This window comes from Rosa chinensis, chromosome 2, assembly GCF_002994745.2.
Source record: "Rosa chinensis cultivar Old Blush chromosome 2, RchiOBHm-V2, whole genome shotgun sequence".
Taxonomy (NCBI): Eukaryota; Viridiplantae; Streptophyta; class Magnoliopsida; order Rosales; family Rosaceae; genus Rosa; species Rosa chinensis.
The window spans coordinates 465,741-488,141 of record NC_037089.1 but is presented as its reverse complement, the minus strand read 5'-3'; the positions used below and the strand labels follow the sequence as shown (position 1 = coordinate 488,141).

The 22,401-nt window shown below is 37.3% G+C and overlaps 2 protein-coding genes across 2 annotated transcripts; one reads left to right on the top strand and one right to left on the bottom strand.

Annotated features, from left to right (window-relative positions):
* Positions 1-11,143: 11,143 nt before the first annotated feature.
* LOC112190749 (mogroside IE synthase) lies at positions 11,144-13,545 on the top strand. Its single transcript, XM_024330230.1, has 2 exons — positions 11,144-11,992; positions 12,670-13,545. The coding sequence occupies exons 1-2, from the start codon at positions 11,213-11,215 to the stop codon at positions 13,399-13,401; spliced, it is 1,512 nt and encodes a 503-aa protein (XP_024185998.1). The 5' UTR covers positions 11,144-11,212; the 3' UTR covers positions 13,402-13,545.
* Positions 13,546-19,269: 5,724 nt separating this feature from the next.
* On the bottom strand, positions 19,270-21,940 carry LOC112190603 (mogroside IE synthase). Its single transcript, XM_024330054.2, is given in 2 exon segments — positions 19,270-20,092; positions 20,645-21,940. Coding segments are annotated over 2 exon segments (1,317 nt in total). The 5' UTR covers positions 21,398-21,940; the 3' UTR covers positions 19,270-19,528.
* Positions 21,941-22,401: the final 461 nt, after the last annotated feature.

Genomic DNA, 22,401 nt, shown 5'->3' with positions numbered 1-22,401 from the left:
GAAAATGAAAGTTGATAAATTTAATGAAAAATTTATTACTTTCACTACTAAAAACAATTGCATTCGCTTCGGCAATTTACGACGACATTGGTTTCTGTAGCAAAATCCTAGCATTAGCTACAAGATACGCGACGGCAATCGCTTTGCCGTTGCATATATTTGGGAAGTGTGCTACGGCAATTAAATGGGGTAGCAAGATTAAGGGTGGACACGACGTCGTATTCCGATTGGTATTTATTCAAGGGGACTCGGTTCAGACCTCTCAATTTACAGTAGCTCGATCTCTCTCTCCCTCTCTCTCTCTCTGGATGCCGACATCCTTCTGCCTTACTTGTGGCAGGACTACAACATCGTTCTGGTTCCTCTAAATCCTTATTTGCTTCGCACTCAGTTGGATCTCGAGATACTTCGCATTGTTTTCTGATCTATGGTAACCTCTCTGTTTTTTTTATTTTCCATGTTTTTGTTATCGCCAGTTGTCTCTCATCTCCTCTTTCAATCATGCTCATCGATTGTGTTGCTCTTTGATTGTAATTTGGTTTTGTGTGAATTTGATTCGATTTGGGTGGATTTAGTTTGGGTCTGTATAGGGCTCAAGATCTAATTTTGATTCGGATTTCTTTCTAGGTTTTCAGGGTTTGTGATTACACTGTTTAGAAACCCATCTTGATTACCCGTTTTCTGGCCAAAGGTCGACGAGATCTCTCTCCTCTGCGTCAACTCCTCCTCCTTCGCTCCGGTTCGTTCTCTCTCTCTCTCTCCCATTCCATTTCATTTTGGTTCTCCATTAATTTTGTGAACTGCTACAGGGGTTTAAAGGGTTTAGGTTAATGTTGATGTTTAGGTTGATAATTGCACAATGTTAGTCTTAGTTTTGTTAGTTTAGCAAGAAAGTATCAGATTTTAGTTAAGGTTGTGAAGATATTGGACATTGCTATTGTACTTACATAGGCATTTGCAAGCATAACTAGCTATAATAAGCCACGCTCATGCTACCACTAGCGGCACCGACTCCCGCCAAAGGGGTGACCTATGGGAACACAGGCAAGCAGGCTACCGCCTGAGCCCCGGCTTGCCCCCAGATCACAGTTGACTCGTCGCCACGCACCGCGCCAAGACAGCATCAGAAGTCCAAAAATTGGGGACTGAAGCACATCAGTCCCACATCAAAAACATGAAGAAGATCAGCTCCTTCCTCACCTATAAAAGGTTCCCTCTTCTCTCCTCATTAATTACGCATTTTAATACTTACCTACTGTTACTTTGTCAACATAAATAAATTGACTAACTTAGGCATCAGAGAAGAGAAGATCGCCCATGCGGTCTCCCTCTGATGCCCTTTGTATTTCATTTCACAGGTAGCGGAAGCTCTGAGAATATCATAGGTAACGGTCCGCTCATCGGACCAGCTTTAACAAGGGTTTAGCTACCGCTGAACTTTAAACATTAACAGCTATTTTAATTAAGTGTGTTGAATATTGGCTTGTTTTGAATTCAATTGATTTATTGTGATTTGTGGTTTTGAATTTGCAGGATAATTTTGTAGGAATAAAGCTACAATTTTGTGGTAGCGGCATTTCATTTTGGTTTAAGAACTGTTGTCTATGGTAGGAATAAAGCTACAATTTTTTGAACAAAATCATTCTTCAAAGTTCAGAACTAATATAGCAGGAGGTGGTTTTCTTGTGGGTTAAAGTTTGTATTGTTATGCTTTGTGGGTATCATGTTTCTTTGAACGTTCATTGCAAACAACGTACTCCAGAGGATTCTGCATTTGTTGAATGGAATTGGATTTTGATGCCCAGTTTCAGAACTCAAATGTGGGTGTGTAAAGAATCCAGTTTTTTTTTTTTTTTGTTGGTTGGTTGGAAGTCAATGTTTATGGATCTGAAATATGGAGGGTTATATATGCCAATATAGATAGATGGACATAAATTTTGATAGAGCTTGTTAATGCTTTGCTTGTGTTAAACTGTTTCCTTTTCTTTTGTTTGGTTTGTTGCATAAAGTTTGGTGTTCATTTTAGTTACAGAAATGTGGTTTATTTGCAGACAAAGTTGATCGCCCTGTGAGTACAGCTATTTACTGCTTGCTGCCATCTAGGAATATGTTTCAAGCCTTCATCACATATCGTATGCAGAAACATGGCATTTCTACCTGGGAGAACCTCTTATGGTACGCTCTAATTATGGCTTATAACTGAAATATTGAAATTTGAAGTAGCTACATTCATTGGCTATAACCATCTTTACCACAGCTACATAGCTAGGAGATGATTGTATTACCTATATATGCCTGGAATGTGTTTGCTACATTTGTTATTACTTGAGGGATTTGATGTTGGTGGCTGTATGATTGAGATTTGTAAGTATAGACAATTGGGGCATAATGAAGATTTGCCAATATTGTTAGAAAGCTTGAAAATCAAGGATAATAGCTTTGCTTGCAGAGCCAAAATGCAGTTGAGTATTTTCAGCTGCAATACTTAATATGGATTTGACAGTGGAAATTTGAATTAGACACAGATAGGTTTTATGTACCTTCTCTTGTTAACTTGATAGCTTTTATGTACTTTCTCTTGTTAACTTTTTTCATAGAAGTTAGTCAAATTACATTTGCAATCAACGTGGAGATTTCTATACAATCAAGTTCTCTGAGATGCTCTTGTGTTTGTCCCATCTTTTAGCCAACATTTGTTTCAAAACAACTCCAGAGGATCATGAATTTAAACTATATATATAGAACTCTCATTCATTCTCATTTTATGTGCTTTATTTTGAGAAACAAAACTGTGTTCAGAGAAAGAGAAAATGTAAAATTTCAGTACTCTTGCAATCATTAGAAATCATAGCATAGAGAGCTATCCATGCCCCCATATGCCCTGCTTTGGTCCAGGTTTTACTAACCAAGCATGGGACCTAGAAGAAAAATAAGTTGGCCGTTATTCTGCAAGGTTCATGTGTCTGAATTCTTGTTGCAGAAGCAAAAAAAAAAATTAGAGATTAATAAATTCCAAATGGCTAGTTGCTCTGCTTCTACTTTGTAAGTGTATTACATTCCTTAATATTCTTCTTGTACAGTTCATGTGCAAATGGTTCATTCTTATGGCCAAAATTACTTTGGTTGCTTTATTTATTTGTCTTCTACATAATTACTGGCACTAGCAAATGGTTCATTTCGTTTCTCTAATTGAGTAGCTATTGTTATCAACCTTTTGCAAAAATAGTATCTTCAAAAGTTGAATGCAGATTCTGGCCCATTGCCATCCAAAGACAAGTATAAAAATCAGGTGCATGTTTTTTATTGCTGTTATTTCGATCTCTGCTATGATTTTAGTCTCCTTGTATGAGTATCTATGGAGGTTTTGTCATGCGTGCATCCTTCTGTGTTTATAAATCTGCTGATTTATTAGCGTGATCTGTATCTTCGATCAGGCAGAAATGTTGTTCAAGAAACTTTGCTTTAAGTTTCATGCTTTTTTCTCATTTCCACTTCACTGTAGAACCTGTATGCCTCTCAATCATAAGTTTTATCTATGGTTACAAAAGTTAGTTCCTCTCTTTGGTATTTACTTGTTATCTGCTATATGTGGGATAGGTTATTTGCATGCTTTTACTTATGCATATAGTACCAATTTCCTTGGCAGTGTTATGAGTGTTCATCTGACAAGTTCAAAGTCTTTGGTTGGAGTAGCTGGAGTTGCATCAGAGATTCAAAAGAAAAAGGTATTTACTTCTCAGTTTTATGAATGTGTGCATGTGTGAAGTTTGTTAACCTGACTAAAGCCATTGATATCAGTTAGTTAATTATAGCCAACAGAATAAATAGGAGATTACATATTGTCATTTTGTACTTTTTGTTCAATGAAATGGAATATGAATTTCTGTCATTTACATGCTTCAAACTGAGTTCTTTAGCTGTTTTTTGGTGCAGGGGCGAGACATGTATGTTATGGTGAGCTACTTGATGAGAATTTTGGAAGTTTACTTAGTACTGACTATGTAGTTTTGTCAAGTGAATTTAACACTTTTCAGAACCTGAAGAATTTTTTACTTAATGCCCCTGCTTTTGATAGTGTTGATAGTTTGGCCATTTTCTTCGACTTCTAATGAAGGTGTTGCAGTGTTGGCATGGATTGCTTTTGCTAATATTTGTTTTTAAACAACTCTTAGCTGGTTTATAGATGATGGGTTTCACAATATTTTTCAAATTATGATATTCGCTGTAGATGGTACTATCTTTGGTGTGCAATTTTTTTTTTATAATTTTTTTTTTTATAAACGAAATATTCTTTGCGACGGCAAAGTATCCGTCACAACCAATCTACCCCACTTTTTTCTTAAAATGAAATATCTTTTTGCGACGGCAAAGTACCTGTCGCAAATAGTTTAGCCATTGCGACGACAACAATTTTCCGTCGCAAATACTTTTTGCAACTGAAATTTACCGTCGCAAATAGATCTTGTGATGCCACCTATTGCAACGCTGACATTTTCGTCGCAAAAGGCTCAATTTGCCATCTTGAAAAGTTTTTGCCGTCGCAAAATAGGCGTCGTAAAAGCAATTGTTTTTAGTAGTGTTTTGTGAAAAATTTAAGAAATTAAAGTCGAATACATGGTTGTCAAATACATGTATTCTCCGATCCTATTGTTTTCTCTCTCTTTTTTGATCTCCATTCCTTTATAGTTTTCGATCCTATTGTCAAATACATGTGCACCCTCCCTAATATCAAATATTACTACTCGGAAAAATTTAAGGAATTAAAGTGAAATTATTGAAAATTGAGTCTATAGTTTCGGTGATTGTTTATGGACTTCGGGAATATTTTTTGAATTTTTCTTGATGTGAAATCTCCAATTTATGGATTTTATATAAAGTATGCGATATGACGATTTTGTGATAATTTTTCCGAAGGCCGAACTATTTATTATGATTTTCTGAAATTTTAAATTATGAAAATTATTTAAAGAATAAGGGGGATCCAAATATAAAGTATTAATCATACAACCGAATTATTATAATATAATTTGAAAGTAATAAAAAACCACAGTATAACGATACAAAAAAATTGTATATAAACAACGACTAAGATCTAATAAAGCATAAAAGAGAATGGAAAAAATTGAAATGGTACAAGGACTTAATTGATGATTTGATCAATGAAACAATAAATAAGTATAGATAAGTAAGAAAGAGAATTATATTACCGCAAATTTTTTTTTTTTTCGCAAAACACTATGAATGATGAAATCATACAGTACTTCTATTACTTTTTGCAAGTTGAGAATTTGAGAGAGAGAACTAGATTACTAATTGAATACTAATTGATTCCGATTAATATAGAGAAGCCATAGAAAACCTAGTTAATGACTTGGGGAATATTTTGACTTTGTTCTCTTATTATATATATATATATTGACGAAAAGAGGTCAGCCCATTATATATATTCAGCAAGTACTACAAAAACGAAACACCTCTATAGGGTCGACAGAAAGAATCGTTCCTTAGGGAACCCTAAAACCTATTCCTAAACTAGAATAAGACCCAGGAAACCCCCAGTACACTCACCTTTTAGGAAATCCACGCACCATTATTTCAAACAAAAACCTAGATACTCTGAAGCAGGTAAATAAAATGATCCTCAGAGCAACTGGTTTTTGCGACGTAAGAAAAAATTAAGTAGTACTCTGGGCCATAGAGACCCAATCCATCCAACCCCCTAGTGAAGCGGTAGTCCAAGCCTTGTATAACCTCAATCCAACCCAAAGAATGAGGCCCAAAGTCCAGTTCAAGGCACAAATCAAATGGCCCAAACACTCCAAGCCATCAACTGAATAGGAAACCCTAGAATCCCTAGTTTCCATGCAGTCCACCGCGCCGTCGACCAAAGTGTCGCCGTTATGAACTCCTGCTCTGCCCCACGGAGGACGCTCTCTACCAGCCCACTGTAGCTATTCACACCTTCCCCAGCACCGCAGGCAAGTGTCGTTTGAGACCCACCACCAACACTTGAAAAAGAAAACCTACTTCGACCGCCGTCAAACCACTCCGCCTCAAGAGCTCGAAAAAGGGTCCCGTCGGCATCCCATATCCTACATAATTTCATTGCAGCCAAAACGACTCAATCAAATCCACCCTTCGACATCCAGTACAGTTCCAATCTAACTCCATCAACGGCAACCCAACCCCAAATAAAGTAATCGGGTTCCAACCGTTTATCCCCAATCCTCAACTTCCAACATCTCAGATACGGCGGCCCGTTAAAGACATCACCACCGCAGCCTAATCGTACAAGCCAGTCAACCCGCTCAAAGTCACCAGCAAAAATCATCCTTGTGTTCATCGAAACCCCAATACCAGCGAACAACAAGAGGAGGAGAAGCAGCAAGCGAAAGCCTGTAGTTTTATCCATGAAGATGGAGAAGGTGTAGGAGCTACGGACTGCGGCTCTTAAAAACCCTAGCGAAAAGATGAATAATTGTAAGCAATGTGAATATATTGTTTATTGTCCTCTTATTATATTAATTTTTTATAAAATGATTACTATTATTACCTTTTTGTAACTATAAAAAAACTGATGATCACGTGTGTTGGGGGGGGTTGAGTACATTACAAGGATAACTGGTTGGGGGTCCAGTAGCAGTTTAATTAAGAATGTATATGCTTTAAGGGGGAGGATTCAGTGTACTTACGTGCACTTGCAACGACATAAATGAATGGTTAGATTATATTAAATACACTATTAGATTATTAATAAAAATATTAATTATAAATATCAAGGGTTGAGATAATCTTATAAGTGTTGGGTCATTTGCACCGTCGGTTCATAAAATAATTTCCAATGCTTTAATTAATAACTAATATATAAATATATGTGTGTGTGAAAAGGCTTCCCCGGGGGGGGCGTCCGGACCTTGTTAGGCCGAACAGTAGTTCCACTTCTGGATCAAAGGGCCCAAAAGCATCCGCTCTCCTTACTAGTTTTCTCGACCAGCGAAGCTATGATAGTGACCTAACCGTATCTCCTCCGTCAGGTGACGTCGAGGTGGAGAACCGGTCCCATCCGACTCATCTTTCCATCGCCGACCTTCTTGTGGTCTTGGTTTGTTGATTGGTAGAGTGTGGAGGGAGAATCGGTTGCCAAAAGCTTTGGCAACTCCGCGGTTCTTCGGCCTAGTTTTCCTGCAACTTGGTCCCCGTTGGTGGTGTTGCTGTACTTCGGTAATGGCCACACTTTGTTATGCCAATAACCATGCCAAAAGTAATTTTGTACAAGCTTCCTTATTATTCAATTATAATTGTGAATTCTAGTCACCTGCTTCATCTATACCTCACAACCCAATCATCCCGGCCTCTTCCCAACACTAGCTCCATGGTGTGGTTGCAATGGAGATCGATCTGGTCGTTGGTCGACATTGATCAAGACTCAAGAGTATAGTAAAGCTGTTCCAGTTTGTTTGGATAGAGGGCCAGTAACTTTGATATGGTAACATCGTTAGATAACAGCGCGTGGTTTACACGGGCTGTTAGTTTTGTCTGTACAACTTTACTGACGATGCATGAAATAAACTCCCTTAATTGTAGCTTTAAAATGTGTAATTACAAGCAAATTGACCCGCGCGCTGCTGCGGTTTTTTTTTTTTTTTTTCCAAGTTTCATATATAATAGATGAATACTCACAATCTAAAAAATATCGGTGCTACTTAGAATATCATTTGTTTTGTTGTTAATAATAGATTAGCAACAAATGGAATACATCAAACAATAAACTTTTTCCATAATTTGTAGAAATTTACAAATACAAAACATAATTGTTCTCCCTTAAAAAATAATAATAATAATAACTGAAATGATATGACAGAATTGTAATTTCAGTCAAAAATCAAGGGCAAAACCGTCACTTCACTGTCCTATGAACAGTAATAAACAATGCGACCAGCTTTAGTATATGTAGAATTATGGTTGACAAGATAAGATTTGATGAACATTGCTTACAATTATTCATCTTTTCGCTAGGGTTTTTAAGAGCCGCAGTCCGTAGCTCCTACACCTTCTCCATCTTCATGGATAAAACTACAGGCTTTTGCTTGCTGCTTCTCCTCCTCTTGTTGTTCGCTGGTATTGGGGTTTCGATGAACCCAAGGATGATTTTTTCTGGTGACTTTGAGCAGGCTGACTGGCTTGTACGATTAGGCTGCGGTGGTGATGTCTTTGACGGGCCGCCGTATCTGAGATTTTGGAAGTGGAGGATTGGGGATAATCGGTTGGAACCCGATTACTTTATTCGGGGTTGGGTTGCCACTGATGCAGTTAGATTGGAACAGTACTGGATGTCGAAGGGTGGATTTGATTGGGTCTTTTGGCTGCAATGAAATTATGTCAGATATGGGATGTCGACAAGACCCTTTTTCGAGCTCTTGAGGAGGAGTGGTTTGACGGCAGTCGAAGTAGGTTTTCTTTTTCGAGTGTTGGTGGTGGGTCTCAAACGACACTTACCTGCTGTGCTGGGGAAGGTGTGACTAGCTACAGTGGGCTGGTAAAGAGCGTCCTCCGTGGGGCGGAGCCGGAGTTCGTAACGGCAACACTTTGGTCGGCGGCGCGTTGGACTGCATGGAAACTAGGGATCCTAGGGTTTCCCATTCAGTTGATGGCTTGGAGTGTTTGGGCCATTTGGGCCTTGAACTGGACTGTGGGCCTCATTCTTGGGCTTGGATTGAGGTTATACAAGGCTTGGACTACCTTTTCGCTAGGGGGTTGGATGGATTGGATCTCTATGGCCCAGAGTACTGCTTAATTTTTTCTTAGGTCGCAAAAACCAGTTGCTCTGAGTATCAATTTATTTACCTGCTTCGGAGTATCTAGGATTTTGTTTGAAATAATGGTGAGTGGATTTCCTAAAAGGTGGGTGTACTGGGGATTTCCTGGGTCTTATTCTTGTTTAGGAATAGGTTTTAGGGTTCCCTAAGGAACAATTCTTTCTGTCGACCCTATAAGGGTGTTTCGTTTTTGTACTGCTTGCTGAATATATATAATGGGCTGATTTCTTTTCGTCAAAAAAAAAAAAAAAAACTAAGATTTGATGAAACTTGAAACCAATCTTCTCTCCTTTTTTCTGGTCTGAAACCAATCTTCTTGAAAAGTGAAAATTTTAAACAGGCACGCGAAACTTTTTGTTCTTAGAGCAACATATCCAGCTATTAATTAATCAATATTAAGATAATTAGGTCTTCTTCGAGCATTTGAATATCATAGACTTCTTTCTAGCTTCTTGCCTTCGTTACCGACAAAACTCGTAGTACTAGCTAGTCCCATGGACTTTAATACTTACGACGTACAACGAGGCATATAAAATATTGGCGGAGAGCTCCATTTTTATTTACACATGAAGCATGCGAGTTTGCTCTCTCTCTCTCTCTCTCTCTCTCTCTCTCAAATATATATGCACAAAGCTAGACAAAAGCTAGATTCCAGTCCACGTCAATAATACTGCGTTCGATCTGTGCCTTAATTTCTCGATATTCACTCTCATACCTACCAATATATACATAAACGTAAAACTCGTTTACTCGTTTGTTAGTATGTTTCCAGTTTAGAGAGTGGAAAGATGAAAACACGATTCTCTTAATTTGCATTGCTTTCGCCCCTGCCATCTGGGCTTGTATTTCTTCTGAGAAATGGAATAGTTTCTGTATATGAAGTAAACCATGAGACCGAACAAGAAGATATATCATTCTACTTTAGCAATTTTATTAATTACAACATGAAGTACATATAAATTTAGAAAAGCAGCAGCAGGTAATTAACTGATTATTAATAGGCTTCGTGTTTCTTAAGGGGTTTATATAATACAGGGCACAATCATTAATTAATTATAAGGGCACGCAGCTGAAATTAGTGCATAATGCAGCAAGCATACGCATATGGCATGATCGAGCTTGTACAGGCGAGAAGATTTCCTTGTTCCTCGATCCCTCCATCTTCACCTAGAACGTAGCTGGCACGATCAAACTATTAAAAAAAAAAATTAACTAATTAATTAATAAAGAAACCCCAGCTGCAAGAGACAAAATTATTGGTGCCAAACTAATTTAATTTGTTCATAAGTATATCACAAAATAAATGAAACTTGCGCACTTGGATTTCATGTAAAATATATGTAATTATTATGTCAAAGAAAAACAAATTACACAAAACTTCAGAGATCTCTAAAAGTCTAACCTAGACAAGACAACTAGATATTATAGAAACCCAACTAGACATTCTAGAAACCCATGCAGAAAATGTTAGCTGCATTTAAAAGAAGTTTAATTACTTACTTCTACTAGCATACGTACTGTACGTTCATGTGATCCAACGTACGTACATTATATTGATGCATGTTAGATATGCCCCATTTGCGACCTATCTATGGAAATTGTAAAACATAAATGAAAAAATCTATTCTATGCTGAAAGGGATGGCAAGAGCGTCGACGGACGTCGGTTGCGGGTATCGGAATTGTGTGGTTGATTTGCATTCCTCTAAACAGATGCTAAGATCAAGTTACAGATATTAGTTTAATCATATGTAGATGTGACTTGTGAGAATAATTAAAGAACACTTCACCCACCAGACATTCTACAGGGTCGGGAAATTATGTGTAGCTGGGCATGCATATATAAATCTCGTGTAGGATCTATCTACTCAAAATATGGTAATTCTGATCCACAGAAACGGTGCATGTTGAAAGGGATGCATGGCAGATTAAAAATGAAAACAGCTGACACCGGATTTGAATAAATTTGATGATCACCTTTGAAGTTGTGTGGATTTTCATCATCTCCCGATCTAAACTATTTGATCTAAATTATTGTCGAGGTAGTAAACTAGTAATATTGTCTGATCGTTAATTATTTATAAAAAAAAATACCGAGAGTGAGGAGGTCATTACTTATCCATGGTGGTACTATTTATTGTCTTTTTTACCGTAGGTCGAGATACAAATCCAACTGCTAATCAACCTATCTGACCGAAAGAAACTACCAATCAACGACCACTTAATTAAACACCACACTTGCATGCCCTAGTCAGCTATCTTTCTGCTCATTTAATTTCAGGTAGACACTTACTTGATTCCATGTTAGTTGCACATATTCTATATATAATGTAATGATCGATCATCAAATAAGCAAAGAGAGAGCTACTAGCATAGCATAGCTACAGCAAGTTAAGGATGAAAATGGAGAGGGAATCACTGCAAATGGGTACCACTGCTCCTCCTCAAACTCCTCAAAGCAGAAGGAGTACAATTGCTCATGTGCTAGTGTTCCCTTATCCATTTCAAGGCCACATTTGCCCGATGGTTGAATTCTCCAAACGCCTTGCCTCAAAGGGTGTTAGGGTCACCGTCGTGATCACAACCATTTCTGCTGCCACCATGTCCATGAAGCAGTTGCTAGCAGCTCAACCCAAAAATAAGACCTCTTTCAGGGTGGAGATCATCTCTGATGGCTCCGAACACCTTCAAAAGTCGGAAAACAAAGACGAAGTTTTCAATAGGGTAGCTACGCAAAACTTATCTAGCCTCATCTCCAACATCAAGAACAAGAAGGATCACGCGTCGGACAATGATAGTAGTGATGAAGATGAGGATGACTACCCACTCAAGTGCGTCATTTACCACTCAGCCATGCCATGGGTGTTAGACATAGCGCGACGACATGGCATAGATGGAGCTCCATTTTTTACGTGTGCAGCTGCGGTTACTGCCATCTTTCATCATTTCTATGAAGGAGTATTGAAGATTCCTTCAAAAGATGCTGCAGCTAAAACATCTAATACCACAATGCTAATGCCTTCCATGCCTGGACCGCTAGGGTTCAATGATCTACCATCGTTTCTATCTGACGTTGATGCCTACTCAAGTTTTCTTAACTCTACCATGAATCAATTCTCCAATATCGCCGAAGTAAAATGGATCTTTCACAACACTTGCGAGAAGTTGGAGAAACAGGTAAGCTCGATATGATCAATCCATTTGTAATTCCAATAAATATATAATTCCACATGCATGTATAGTCCATTACTCCATTATACTAATTGTGAGCTACATAAAAGGAAAAAATAACTGGGATATTGTGCACATATGATCGAGTTATACAACATATATTTATTTTATTTACCATCTAGCTGCCAACATGCACGTTCGAATTAATCACCATATACTCCCCTTTAAGCTTTAGTGTTTCAATCTTTATTTTCTTTTAAGATCCATAACAATAATCAGAATATATATTGATGTTTTGAAGGGATTTGCCCATGAAATAGTTGTGTATGTTATATGCACAAATACGTTCGGCTATGCATTTCATTCGTCTATATTTACTTGAATTCATATTCAATATTATCCTCGACAACAGCAATCTCGAACGCCTGAAGATCAATTAATGATTGCGTATATTAATTGGTATGTGGGACACATCAACTTATTACCTTGTGTGTTTATATAGTATAAACTCAATCTATATGTTTAAACCGGTCTTGGTATGAGGACTCAGTTCATGTGATACAGCATACAGTTACTTTTTCAATATATATTAGATTATTAGGGTGACATATGGAAATAATCAATTTACTTTTCCATGATGTTCTTTTTGTTTATAAAATTCATATGTATACTATGTACGTCAGGTACTTAAATGGATGGCAAGTCAGGACTGGCCGGTTAAAACAATAGGACCAACAATTCCATCATCGTTTTTGGACAAACGATTGGGGGATGAGAAAGATTATAGTCTGAGCCTGTTCAAGCCTGATCATGTGGAGACTTGCATGAAGTGGCTAGACTCCAAGGAAACTGGCTCGGTGGTTTATGTATCGTTTGGAAGCTTGGCAAACCTAACGAAGGAGCAAATGGAAGAACTAGCATGGGGTTTAAACAATAGCAACTACCACTTCTTGTGGGTAATCAAAGAGTCAGAAAAGCAAAAGCTTCCGATCAATTTCTTCGAGGAGATATCAGAGAAGGGTCTTGTTGTGAGTTGGTGCTCCCAGCTTCGAGTCTTGGCCCATAAGGCCGTGGGATGCTTTGTTACTCATTGTGGATGGAATTCAACACTTGAGGCATTGAGCTTGGGAGTGCCGATGGTGACATTGCCGCAATTTGCTGATCAAACAACGAATGCTAAGTTTATTGCAGATGTGTGGAAAGTAGGAGTGAGAGTAAAGTTGAATGAGAAAGGGTTTATAACAAAAGAGGAACTAGAAATGCGTGTTAAGCAGGTTATGGACAAGGAGGTAGGGGTGGAGATTAGAAAGGCTTCATTAATTTGGAAGGAGTTGGCTAAGGAGGCCGTGGATGAAGGAGGAAGTTCCGACAGGAACATTGAGGAGTTTGCGGCACAACTTCGATTATTATCTTGATTGAAGTTAAATATCAATTACAATGTATTGCATGTATCGTCGACCTTTTTTATTATCTGCAACTATTTTGGCAATGTAATAATGTACTTAATTTGATGATTAAGCGTTTTAAGTTAAAGATAGGGGGTTTTCCATTTACACTCATTTTAAAGATTTTTTCCCCTTTATACCGCTAACTTATTTTTTTTCTCACTTACCCATAACAAGTACTCTTGTATGTTGGTTCTCTAATACCCATTTAAGTTTTTTTTTTTTTTTTTAAATTTACTTTGAGACTATTTTCCCCTCACCCCTTTGTCATATAGAGAGAGTGTTTAGATTTTTGATGAAGATGATAAAAGGTAGAAGACGAAGAAGAGGAAGCAAGAAAACAAAGAGAGCAACTTGATATTTTTTGTCTGGTGTTTACAAAGATGACTAACAAACTACAGTAAAAGATAAGTCTCCCTATTTATACTAACTTGATATTATCACTTTGACCTTTGACCATCTCTGTTGATTTTGACCTGTACTCTTAACTAGGGTTGTCAATGGGTCGTGTCGGGTTAAGGTATTTGTCGTGTCGCAAGATACAAACCCAAACCCAACCCATTTAATAATCGTGTCAAAAATCTAAACCAAAACCCAACCTATTTATTAAATGGGTTACCCGTTTCCAACCCGTTTAACCCATTTAACAAATAAGTCGTGTCATGTTAGACAAAATGACTCATTTAAAGGTTAACAATGCGACCCATTTAACTAAAAAAATACATAAATTCATTAAATTCATTAAAAACTCCACAAAACGAAGAATATAAATAATTATATATATTCATAAATAATTAAATCCAATAATTATAAAGCAAAATATTTCAAATTGTCTAATCCTATGATCAAATACTCCAAATGTCCAAAATTTCAAGAAGAAGTATAACATAATCGGGTTATACGGGTTCACTTCGTGTTGGCGGGTTCACTTCGTGTTGGGTTGACCCACGACTGACCCACTTTTTAATCGTGCGGGTTCAACCCGCTTTATTTCGTGCTGGTTTCAAGTCGTGTTATCGGGTCGGGTCTGAATTGACAGCTCTACTCTTAACATCCCCCCTCAAACTAGTGCTTGGAGAACCAAGAACTAGTTTGCAGCAGAGAGCTAGTGCCTAAAATACTTGTGTCAACCCGAAGGAATGAGGGGAAGTGATCGCCATAGCTCCATATATAGGTCGGGAAGCCTGCTTACAGTTCAACATAGTAGTATTTGGAGAAGTTGCTATAAATGTAGTCACTGAAGGAGTATTTACAAGGCCATCAACTTCAGATTTAGTAGTAGTAGATGTACTCGGCACAAAGGCCAATAACAGGGAATTAAGTAAGTCCATCGCAGCATTGTTTGAAGTAGTTGGGGCAGCTGAAACAGAACCAAAAGGACCACCCAAAACAGAACCACGTGGATCAAACTCATCAAAAAACTTTGGTTCCAGTTTTGCAGACGATGCAAAAGTAACTGGAGCACTACTTGCTTGGCTTGGATTATAGCTTGCAGGAGGAGAAGAAGCTCTAAAACATAGGATTGACAAAGAAGCAGAGCTCTGTGAACCAATTTGAGACCCATTACTTTGGTTTGTCATCACAGAGAGCGGTTTGTTTCTTGGCAACTTGGGGTGTTTGGGAAAATGTTCCAGCAAGGATATCATTACCAATACAATTATTCAACACATATCTAGGATCAGGAGCTGAAGGAACACCAGATGTAGGACTAAGTACACCAGAGTTGTACGAAGATTGAAAATTTGCAGGAACATTGGGAATAGAAAATCCAGAGCTTGACGACCTAGATTTTTGTGGTAGAGCATATCCAAAGTGTGTAGTGGAGGCAGTAGGTGATGTATTGTAGTGATGCACACTTGACACTCTAGGGACCATATTAACATTATGATGTATAGGAGCAGAGACAACACATTACTAAGGTATAATGATGAAAGCAATTCATGAGCTTGTGCAATAGAATTAGGTAAGCCATACTGCATGTTTTGATGTGTTGGATTTGAGACACCATTACTCAAACTCAGGAGAGAGCTACAAACACCTAACTTCTTCCATAGTTATAGAATTCTTGCTTCTGATATAATTTTCCTTGCATGAGCATATTCACTAGGAAGGCCATCTAAAATCAATGGTTTGATATCCTTTTTAGACATAAAACACCAATAACAGCTAACTGATTTCTGACATGTTTAAACCGCAACAAATATTTATCTATAGAATCTGATCCTTTCCGAATTGCTTGTAGATTAGATTTCAACTGTATAATATGGAACTCAGAAACAGTTGTGTATCGTTGTCTGACATCCAATAACCAGAGTAAGTGCATAAGCAGAAAACGAAGTTGTAATCAAGCAAATCACATAACTATATTCTTGCAGCCACAATTCATACGCTTCAGTAGTATCAACAAAGAGAGAATCATAATCGGCCCTCTAAAACTGTGGAGGGCATGGATAAGAACCATCTCCAAACTTGAGCAATCCAAGACCACGAAGGTAGTGCTGCATCGGAAATGCCAAGTGGGGTAATTTGTATCATCAAGATGAACACAGACTGCATTTCAAAGTTGATTTGAGGTTGCCATTTCAGATCTTGAAGAGAAGCAAATCTAATTTCTTGAAAGGATTTCGGAATATTGAAGAGGAACAAAATTCTGAATCTTGAAGACTCGGGCCTACGAATCTGTGATACTTAAAACTTGAATCTTGAGGAACAATTTGATGCAAAACGAATGGCAGCCCAATTCGAAGAGCAATTTGATCGTGCAAAAGGAGGAAAACGAAAGTTACTAGTAGCCATGCCATAGCTTGGTGTCCGATTGGAGCGCGCCATAGCTTTCCGTAAAGGGAATCGCGCCACGGCGTGTGGGCTTTTTCGGGCTTTCGGGATCATTTAGGACCTCAAAACTGCAATTTACTGTTTTTTCGAATTTTCGGTTTCCTATTTTTTTTGGGTTTGTTTTATTTTTACCCGTGGGCTTTAGGGTTTCATTGTTAGTCGCCCTAGAGTTTCTTTTCTCATATATAAGCAACCTTAAAAGGCTGCAGAACTATCTTTTATCATATTTCAATCAAATTGAGATTCTTTTATCTCTGGTGGACCCCAGAACCTTTTGTTTTTAGGTTTATTACTTGTAAACTTAGGTGATCTTTCCGACTGTGTCACAATTGCTACGGGATGAACCATAATCAAAGACGAACTCAAAAGTTGATGAAGAACAACTATGAACATAGATCAAACTTGTGATTTTGGCTTGTAATTGTACAGCAAACTGAAAAACTTGATTCTTAACTTTGATGAACACGATCTCGATCTTGGTCGTCAGACAACAACAATGAAATATTTAAAGTTACCTTGGTGACTGATAATTGTACAGAAAAAATGAAGAAGATGCGATTTCTAGGGTTCTTGTTCTAGTAATTTGGAAATTTCTGTTGGTAATTAAACAAAGAGGAAAAATTGCAGCGGAAAGGAGTGAGATGAGCACTGGTCAGGCCGCCATGGGCTTTGATACCATGTTAGATTTTTGATGGAGATGATAAAAGGTAGAAGATGAAGAAAAGAAAGCAAGAAAACAAAGAGAGCAACTTGATATTTTTTCTCTAGTGCTTACAAAGATGACTAACTAACTACAGTAAAAGATAAGTCTCCCTATTTATACTAACTTGATATTATCACTTTGACCATCTTTGTTGATTTTGACCTATACTCTTACCAGAGAGAAGTCATAGGAGACTTCACCGGAGGTCGCCGGTTGCCGGAATTCAGAAATCGGTCGCTGGAATCCAGTTCCGATCACCTGAATTTCATCACCGGTCTCCAGAATTCCGTCACCGGTCACTGAAATCTGAAATCTGAATCTAGTATCAGACTAGACCGAAAACATCACCGTAGGTCACTAGAGGTCCCCAGAGGGCAAAATTATTTATTGTGAAAACAATTTCCCCCCTCAATACGAAGCTGACATGGCAACAAACGTTGTATTTGTTCCAAATCCACTCACCCTGCCCGCCTGTTTAATACTTTAGGAATTGGTTAGCGCTGCCATTTGGTTTGATAATCACCGATACTTTAAGTTTGATAAACTAATTTTTTTGGTAATCGAAACCGATAAAATTGAAATTAAAAATTACCAAAAAACTGGGTTTGATTTTGATAAATACTAGGTTTACCAATTACCTAAATAATATTAGTTTCTAGTTTTCAATATACACACAAGGCAGTATTGGAGCTCCTGTAAAGGAATCTTTGATACAATAATATATACTAGTCCTCTGGTTAAAGCCTTAAAATGATTCTAATGACTAAGAGCATCTTTAGCAGACTCTCTATTGTGGCTCCTTAGCTATTTTGGAGAGCATGTTTAGCTTTTTATCTATTTTAGCAGCTGCACCAGACTCCTAAGTGGCTCTCTATTATAACTTTTAGCTATCTAGCTCCTAAATATAGAGAGCGGGATGAGGCTCTCTATAATTTAAAACATTCATTTTAAGTTATTTTATGTAATTTATAAATATATTTAAAGTATTTAATCTTCATTTAAAAAATAATATAAATTCAAAACTAGCTAAAATAGAGAGCATTGATGCAGACGTAATTCTAAAGTGGCTAGCTAAAATAACTTTTTAGCTATTTTAGCTAAAATTTGACTAAAAAATGGCTAGCATTGCTAAAGATGCTCTTACCAGACTCTCTATTTTAGTTTCTTAGCTATTTTGGAGAGCATGTTTAGCTTTTTATATATTTTAGCAGCTGTACCAGACTCTTAAGTGACTCTATAATAACTTTCAGTTATTTCGCTCCTAAATATAGAGAGCGAGGTGTGACTCTCTATAATTTAAAACATTCATTTTAAGTAATTTTATGTAATTTATAAATACAATTAAACTATTTAATCTTCTTTTAAAAATTAATCTAAAATTTTAAACTAGCTAAAATAGAGGGAACTGATGCAGACGTTTTTTAAAAGTGGCTAGCCAAAATAACTTTTTAGCTACTTTAGCTAAAAATTGACTAAAATATGGCTAGCATTGCTAAAGATGCTCTAAGTTGATGTCATGGAACATAAAGCATTAATACATGCATTAGATACATTTAGAATACACATATACATAATACATTATGATTAATTTGTGGAGATCAGTATGTGCTTAATTAAGTTGCAGAGTACAGTTTGTCGATCAGGTACATCCACGAATGGATGATCGACCACGAATCATATTTTAGCAATTAATAAAGTACGTACCTTGATGGTTGCTGGGGATAATCATATATATTATCAGTTTCGATTACCAAAAAGTCAGTTTATCAGACGTAAAATATCGGTTATTATCAAACCAAATGGTAGCACTAACCAATTCCTAATGTAATGAACATGCGGCTGGGGTGAGTGGATTTGGAACAAATACAACGTTTTTTGCCATGTCAGCTTTGTATTGAAGGGGGAAATCGTGCCTAATTAAGTTGCTGAGTACAGTTTGTCGATTAAAATATAATAACTTTATAATTTTTTAATCTAACCATTCATGTTGTACAACGTAATAAAAAGATTAGCTATGTCAAAAATCAATCAAATTGAAGACCTTTAAGTTATTCATTTCTATAAAATACATGGACGGTTCATCATGATAGTAGGAAGTGTTATTAAAACCATCTATTTGTTTGATTCAATTAGATAATTAAACAATTTTTGATTCGATTGATTTTTTACAGAGATGATCTTTAAAGACTAATTTAAAATATGGACCTTTGGATTTTAAATTTATTAATTAAAATTATGTTACTCGACAATGGGGGTGAATATGCTTGTTCACCCTAAGGGTAAATCTAAGAATTGTCCGTACATTATCATGATTATGGAGCTTATTTGGTAATATATATGATTATCCCCAGCAACCATGAAAGCACGTACTTTATTAATTGCTAAAATACGATTCGTGGTCGATCATAGAAGTTGTGCCACAAAGTCCACAATGTTGTTATCCGAACTTCCTCCTTGATCCACAGCCTCTCTAGCCAACTCCTTCCAAATTTGCGAAGCCTTTATAATCTCCATTCCCATCTCTTTGTCCATGACCTGCCTAACACGCATTACCAATTCTTATTTTGTAATCAGGCCTTTCTCATTCAACTTCACTCTCACTCCTACTTTCCACACATCCACCACAAACTTAGCATTCGTTGTCTGATCTGCCCATTGCGGCACTGCCACCATTGGTACTCCCAAGCTCAACGCCTCGAGTATCGAATTCCAACCACAGTGAGTAACAAAGCATCCCACGGCCTTGTGAGCCAGGACTTGCAGTTGGGAGCACCAACTCACAACAAGGCCCTTCTCTGATATCTCCTCGAAAAAATTGATAGGAAGCTTTTCCTTTTCTGACTCTTTGATTACCCACAAGAAGTGGTAGTTACTATTATTTAGACCCCATGCTAGTTCCTCCATTTTCTCCTTTTTTAGGTTGGCCAAGCTTCCAAATGATACATAGACCACCGAGCCAGCTTCCTTGGAGTCTAGCCACTTCATGCTAGTCTCCACATCAGGCTTGAACAGGCTAAGACTATACTCTTTCTCATCTTCCAAACGCTAGTCCAAAAACGTTGAGGGAATTGTTGGTCCTATTGTTTTCACGGGCCAGTCCTGACTTTCCATCCATTTAACTACCTGTTTATATATAAAAATATTTAATAACAAGATTAACAGAATATTAAAGTAATTATTTAGAAACACTACATTCCCAAATATATACGATATATATCAGTATCAGGATCGAGGACTTAATTTCATACTAAAATATTCATGTACAGATATACTAATAATAGTATCTGTTCAATCCTTCCATGCTTAACTAATCGTTGATCTTTAGGCTTTGAAGATTGCAGCTGCCTGGTTTAATGAATATTCTCTTAACAACAGTAATATTTGTGTGTCTTAGTGCTTGATGATTTTTATAATATTGACTAGCTATGAATACAATATGAGTAGACAAATTACAAATGACGTTATTGTGATTCTAAGCTAGGCATGGATCATAAATAAAAATCTTTAGACCTAAAATCTAGCTTGAAGAGGGGTATATGTTGAGGAACATGTTGGCTTGGTGACAAAGTAAGATTATATGTGCTCGTACAGTATTCGAGGTAACCAGTTCACATGAATAATTGACAGTTATACATGGTAGAATTAATAAACATGTAATATCTAGAGGTTAATTACCTTGTCCTCCAACTTCTCAAAAGTGCTATAGAAGATCCATTTAACTTCTCCAATATTGGAGAACTGGTTCATGGTAAGTTTAAGATAAGTTGGGTAGGCATCAACATCAGAAAGAAACGATGGTAGATCATTCAACCCTAGGGGTGCGGACATGGAAGGCATTAGCATTGTGGTACTAGATGCTCTAGCTGCAGCATCTTTTGAAGGAATCTTGAACACTCCCTCATAGAAGTGCTGAAAGATGGCAGTGACCACAGACGAACAAGTAAAAAATGGAGCTCCATCCATGCCATGTTGTCGCGCTACGTCTAACACCCAGGGCATGCCCGAGTGGTAAACGATGCACTTGAGGGGGTAGTCGTCGTCATCTTCATCACTACTATCATTGTTGACGAAGGCATGAGTAGCACTCTTGTTCTTAATGTTGGTGATGAGGTTGGATAGATTTTGCATAGTGACACTTCTGAAACGGTCGAGGTATTCTTCAGCAGTTTCCGACTTTTGGAGGTGTTCGGAGCCGTCAGAAATGAGCTCGATCCTGAAAGAGGTGTTTTTGGGTTGAGCTGCCAGTAGTTGCTTCATGGACTTGGTGGCTGCAGAGACGGTTGTGATGATTACAGTGACCCTAACACCCTTTGAGCCAAGGCGTTTGGAGAACTCAACCATCGGGCAAATGTGGCCTTGAACTGGATAAGGAAACACTAGTACATGAGCACCACCTATTTGCATTTGTGATCTTTTCTCCATTTTCATCCTAATTAGGTATATGCTGATGGTTCTGCTATCTCTGTTTGTTAATTTGGCTGATGATCGAAAACATTATACATGTATTTATAGAAGATCGACAAGGTATATATGTTGTGCAAGTAACTAGCTAGTAGGCCCTGCAGAACACATGGAATCAAGCGAGTGTCTAGATGAAATGACAGCAGCAGATGGATAGCTAGGGCAAGAATGCATGTGGTGCTCAAGTGTAGGTTAATTGGTAGGTTTTTTTTGTTCATGCACGTTGATTTGTAGTGATATATCTCTCTAATAAGGCTAAAAGGACACAATTATAGTGCTCATATAAATGCTATATGTCGTAGACGAGATTAATTTGTTACTGTCATGATCGATCGATATAAGCAATTTGCCTGATTTCCTATCCCATCCATTTCTAACACACACACACACACACACACATATATATATATATATTACTCAACTATACTGTTCCAAATTAATCATGAAAACCTACTTCTTCCAAATGCAAACAACACTTTCCTTTTTTTTGGTCAAGCAAACAACACTTTTCAGGCCTCCAGAATGTCCTCATGAGAAACAAAAAAAGAAAAGTTTCTAGAATGTCTAGTATTCTAGTACTAGTGGAGTGTCCATAATTTAATTACTCTGACAAGTCACATCAACGTATCAAATTGTGATTAAACAAAAGGATGACATTATATCAGCCACATCAAACTTTATCTTTATTTTAAATCTGCCTCAACTTTTTAAAGTGAAATGTCTAAAATATTCCTCTATTAAGTCCTTAATTAATCAGCTATACCAGACACGTGGTACGTCTGCCGTGTGCAAGACATTCTCTCTAAACCGAGAGGCATTCAACTCGCTCTCATTCACATCAATCCAAGATTTTTATGATTATCGATCAGTTGTCAACTTATGCGAATAATTGTATAAAATTAATCACATGGGTTTGTTTAATGTAAATTTCATTTTCATTTTCTCTTTCTACGTTAGCTAATTTTAAGTCA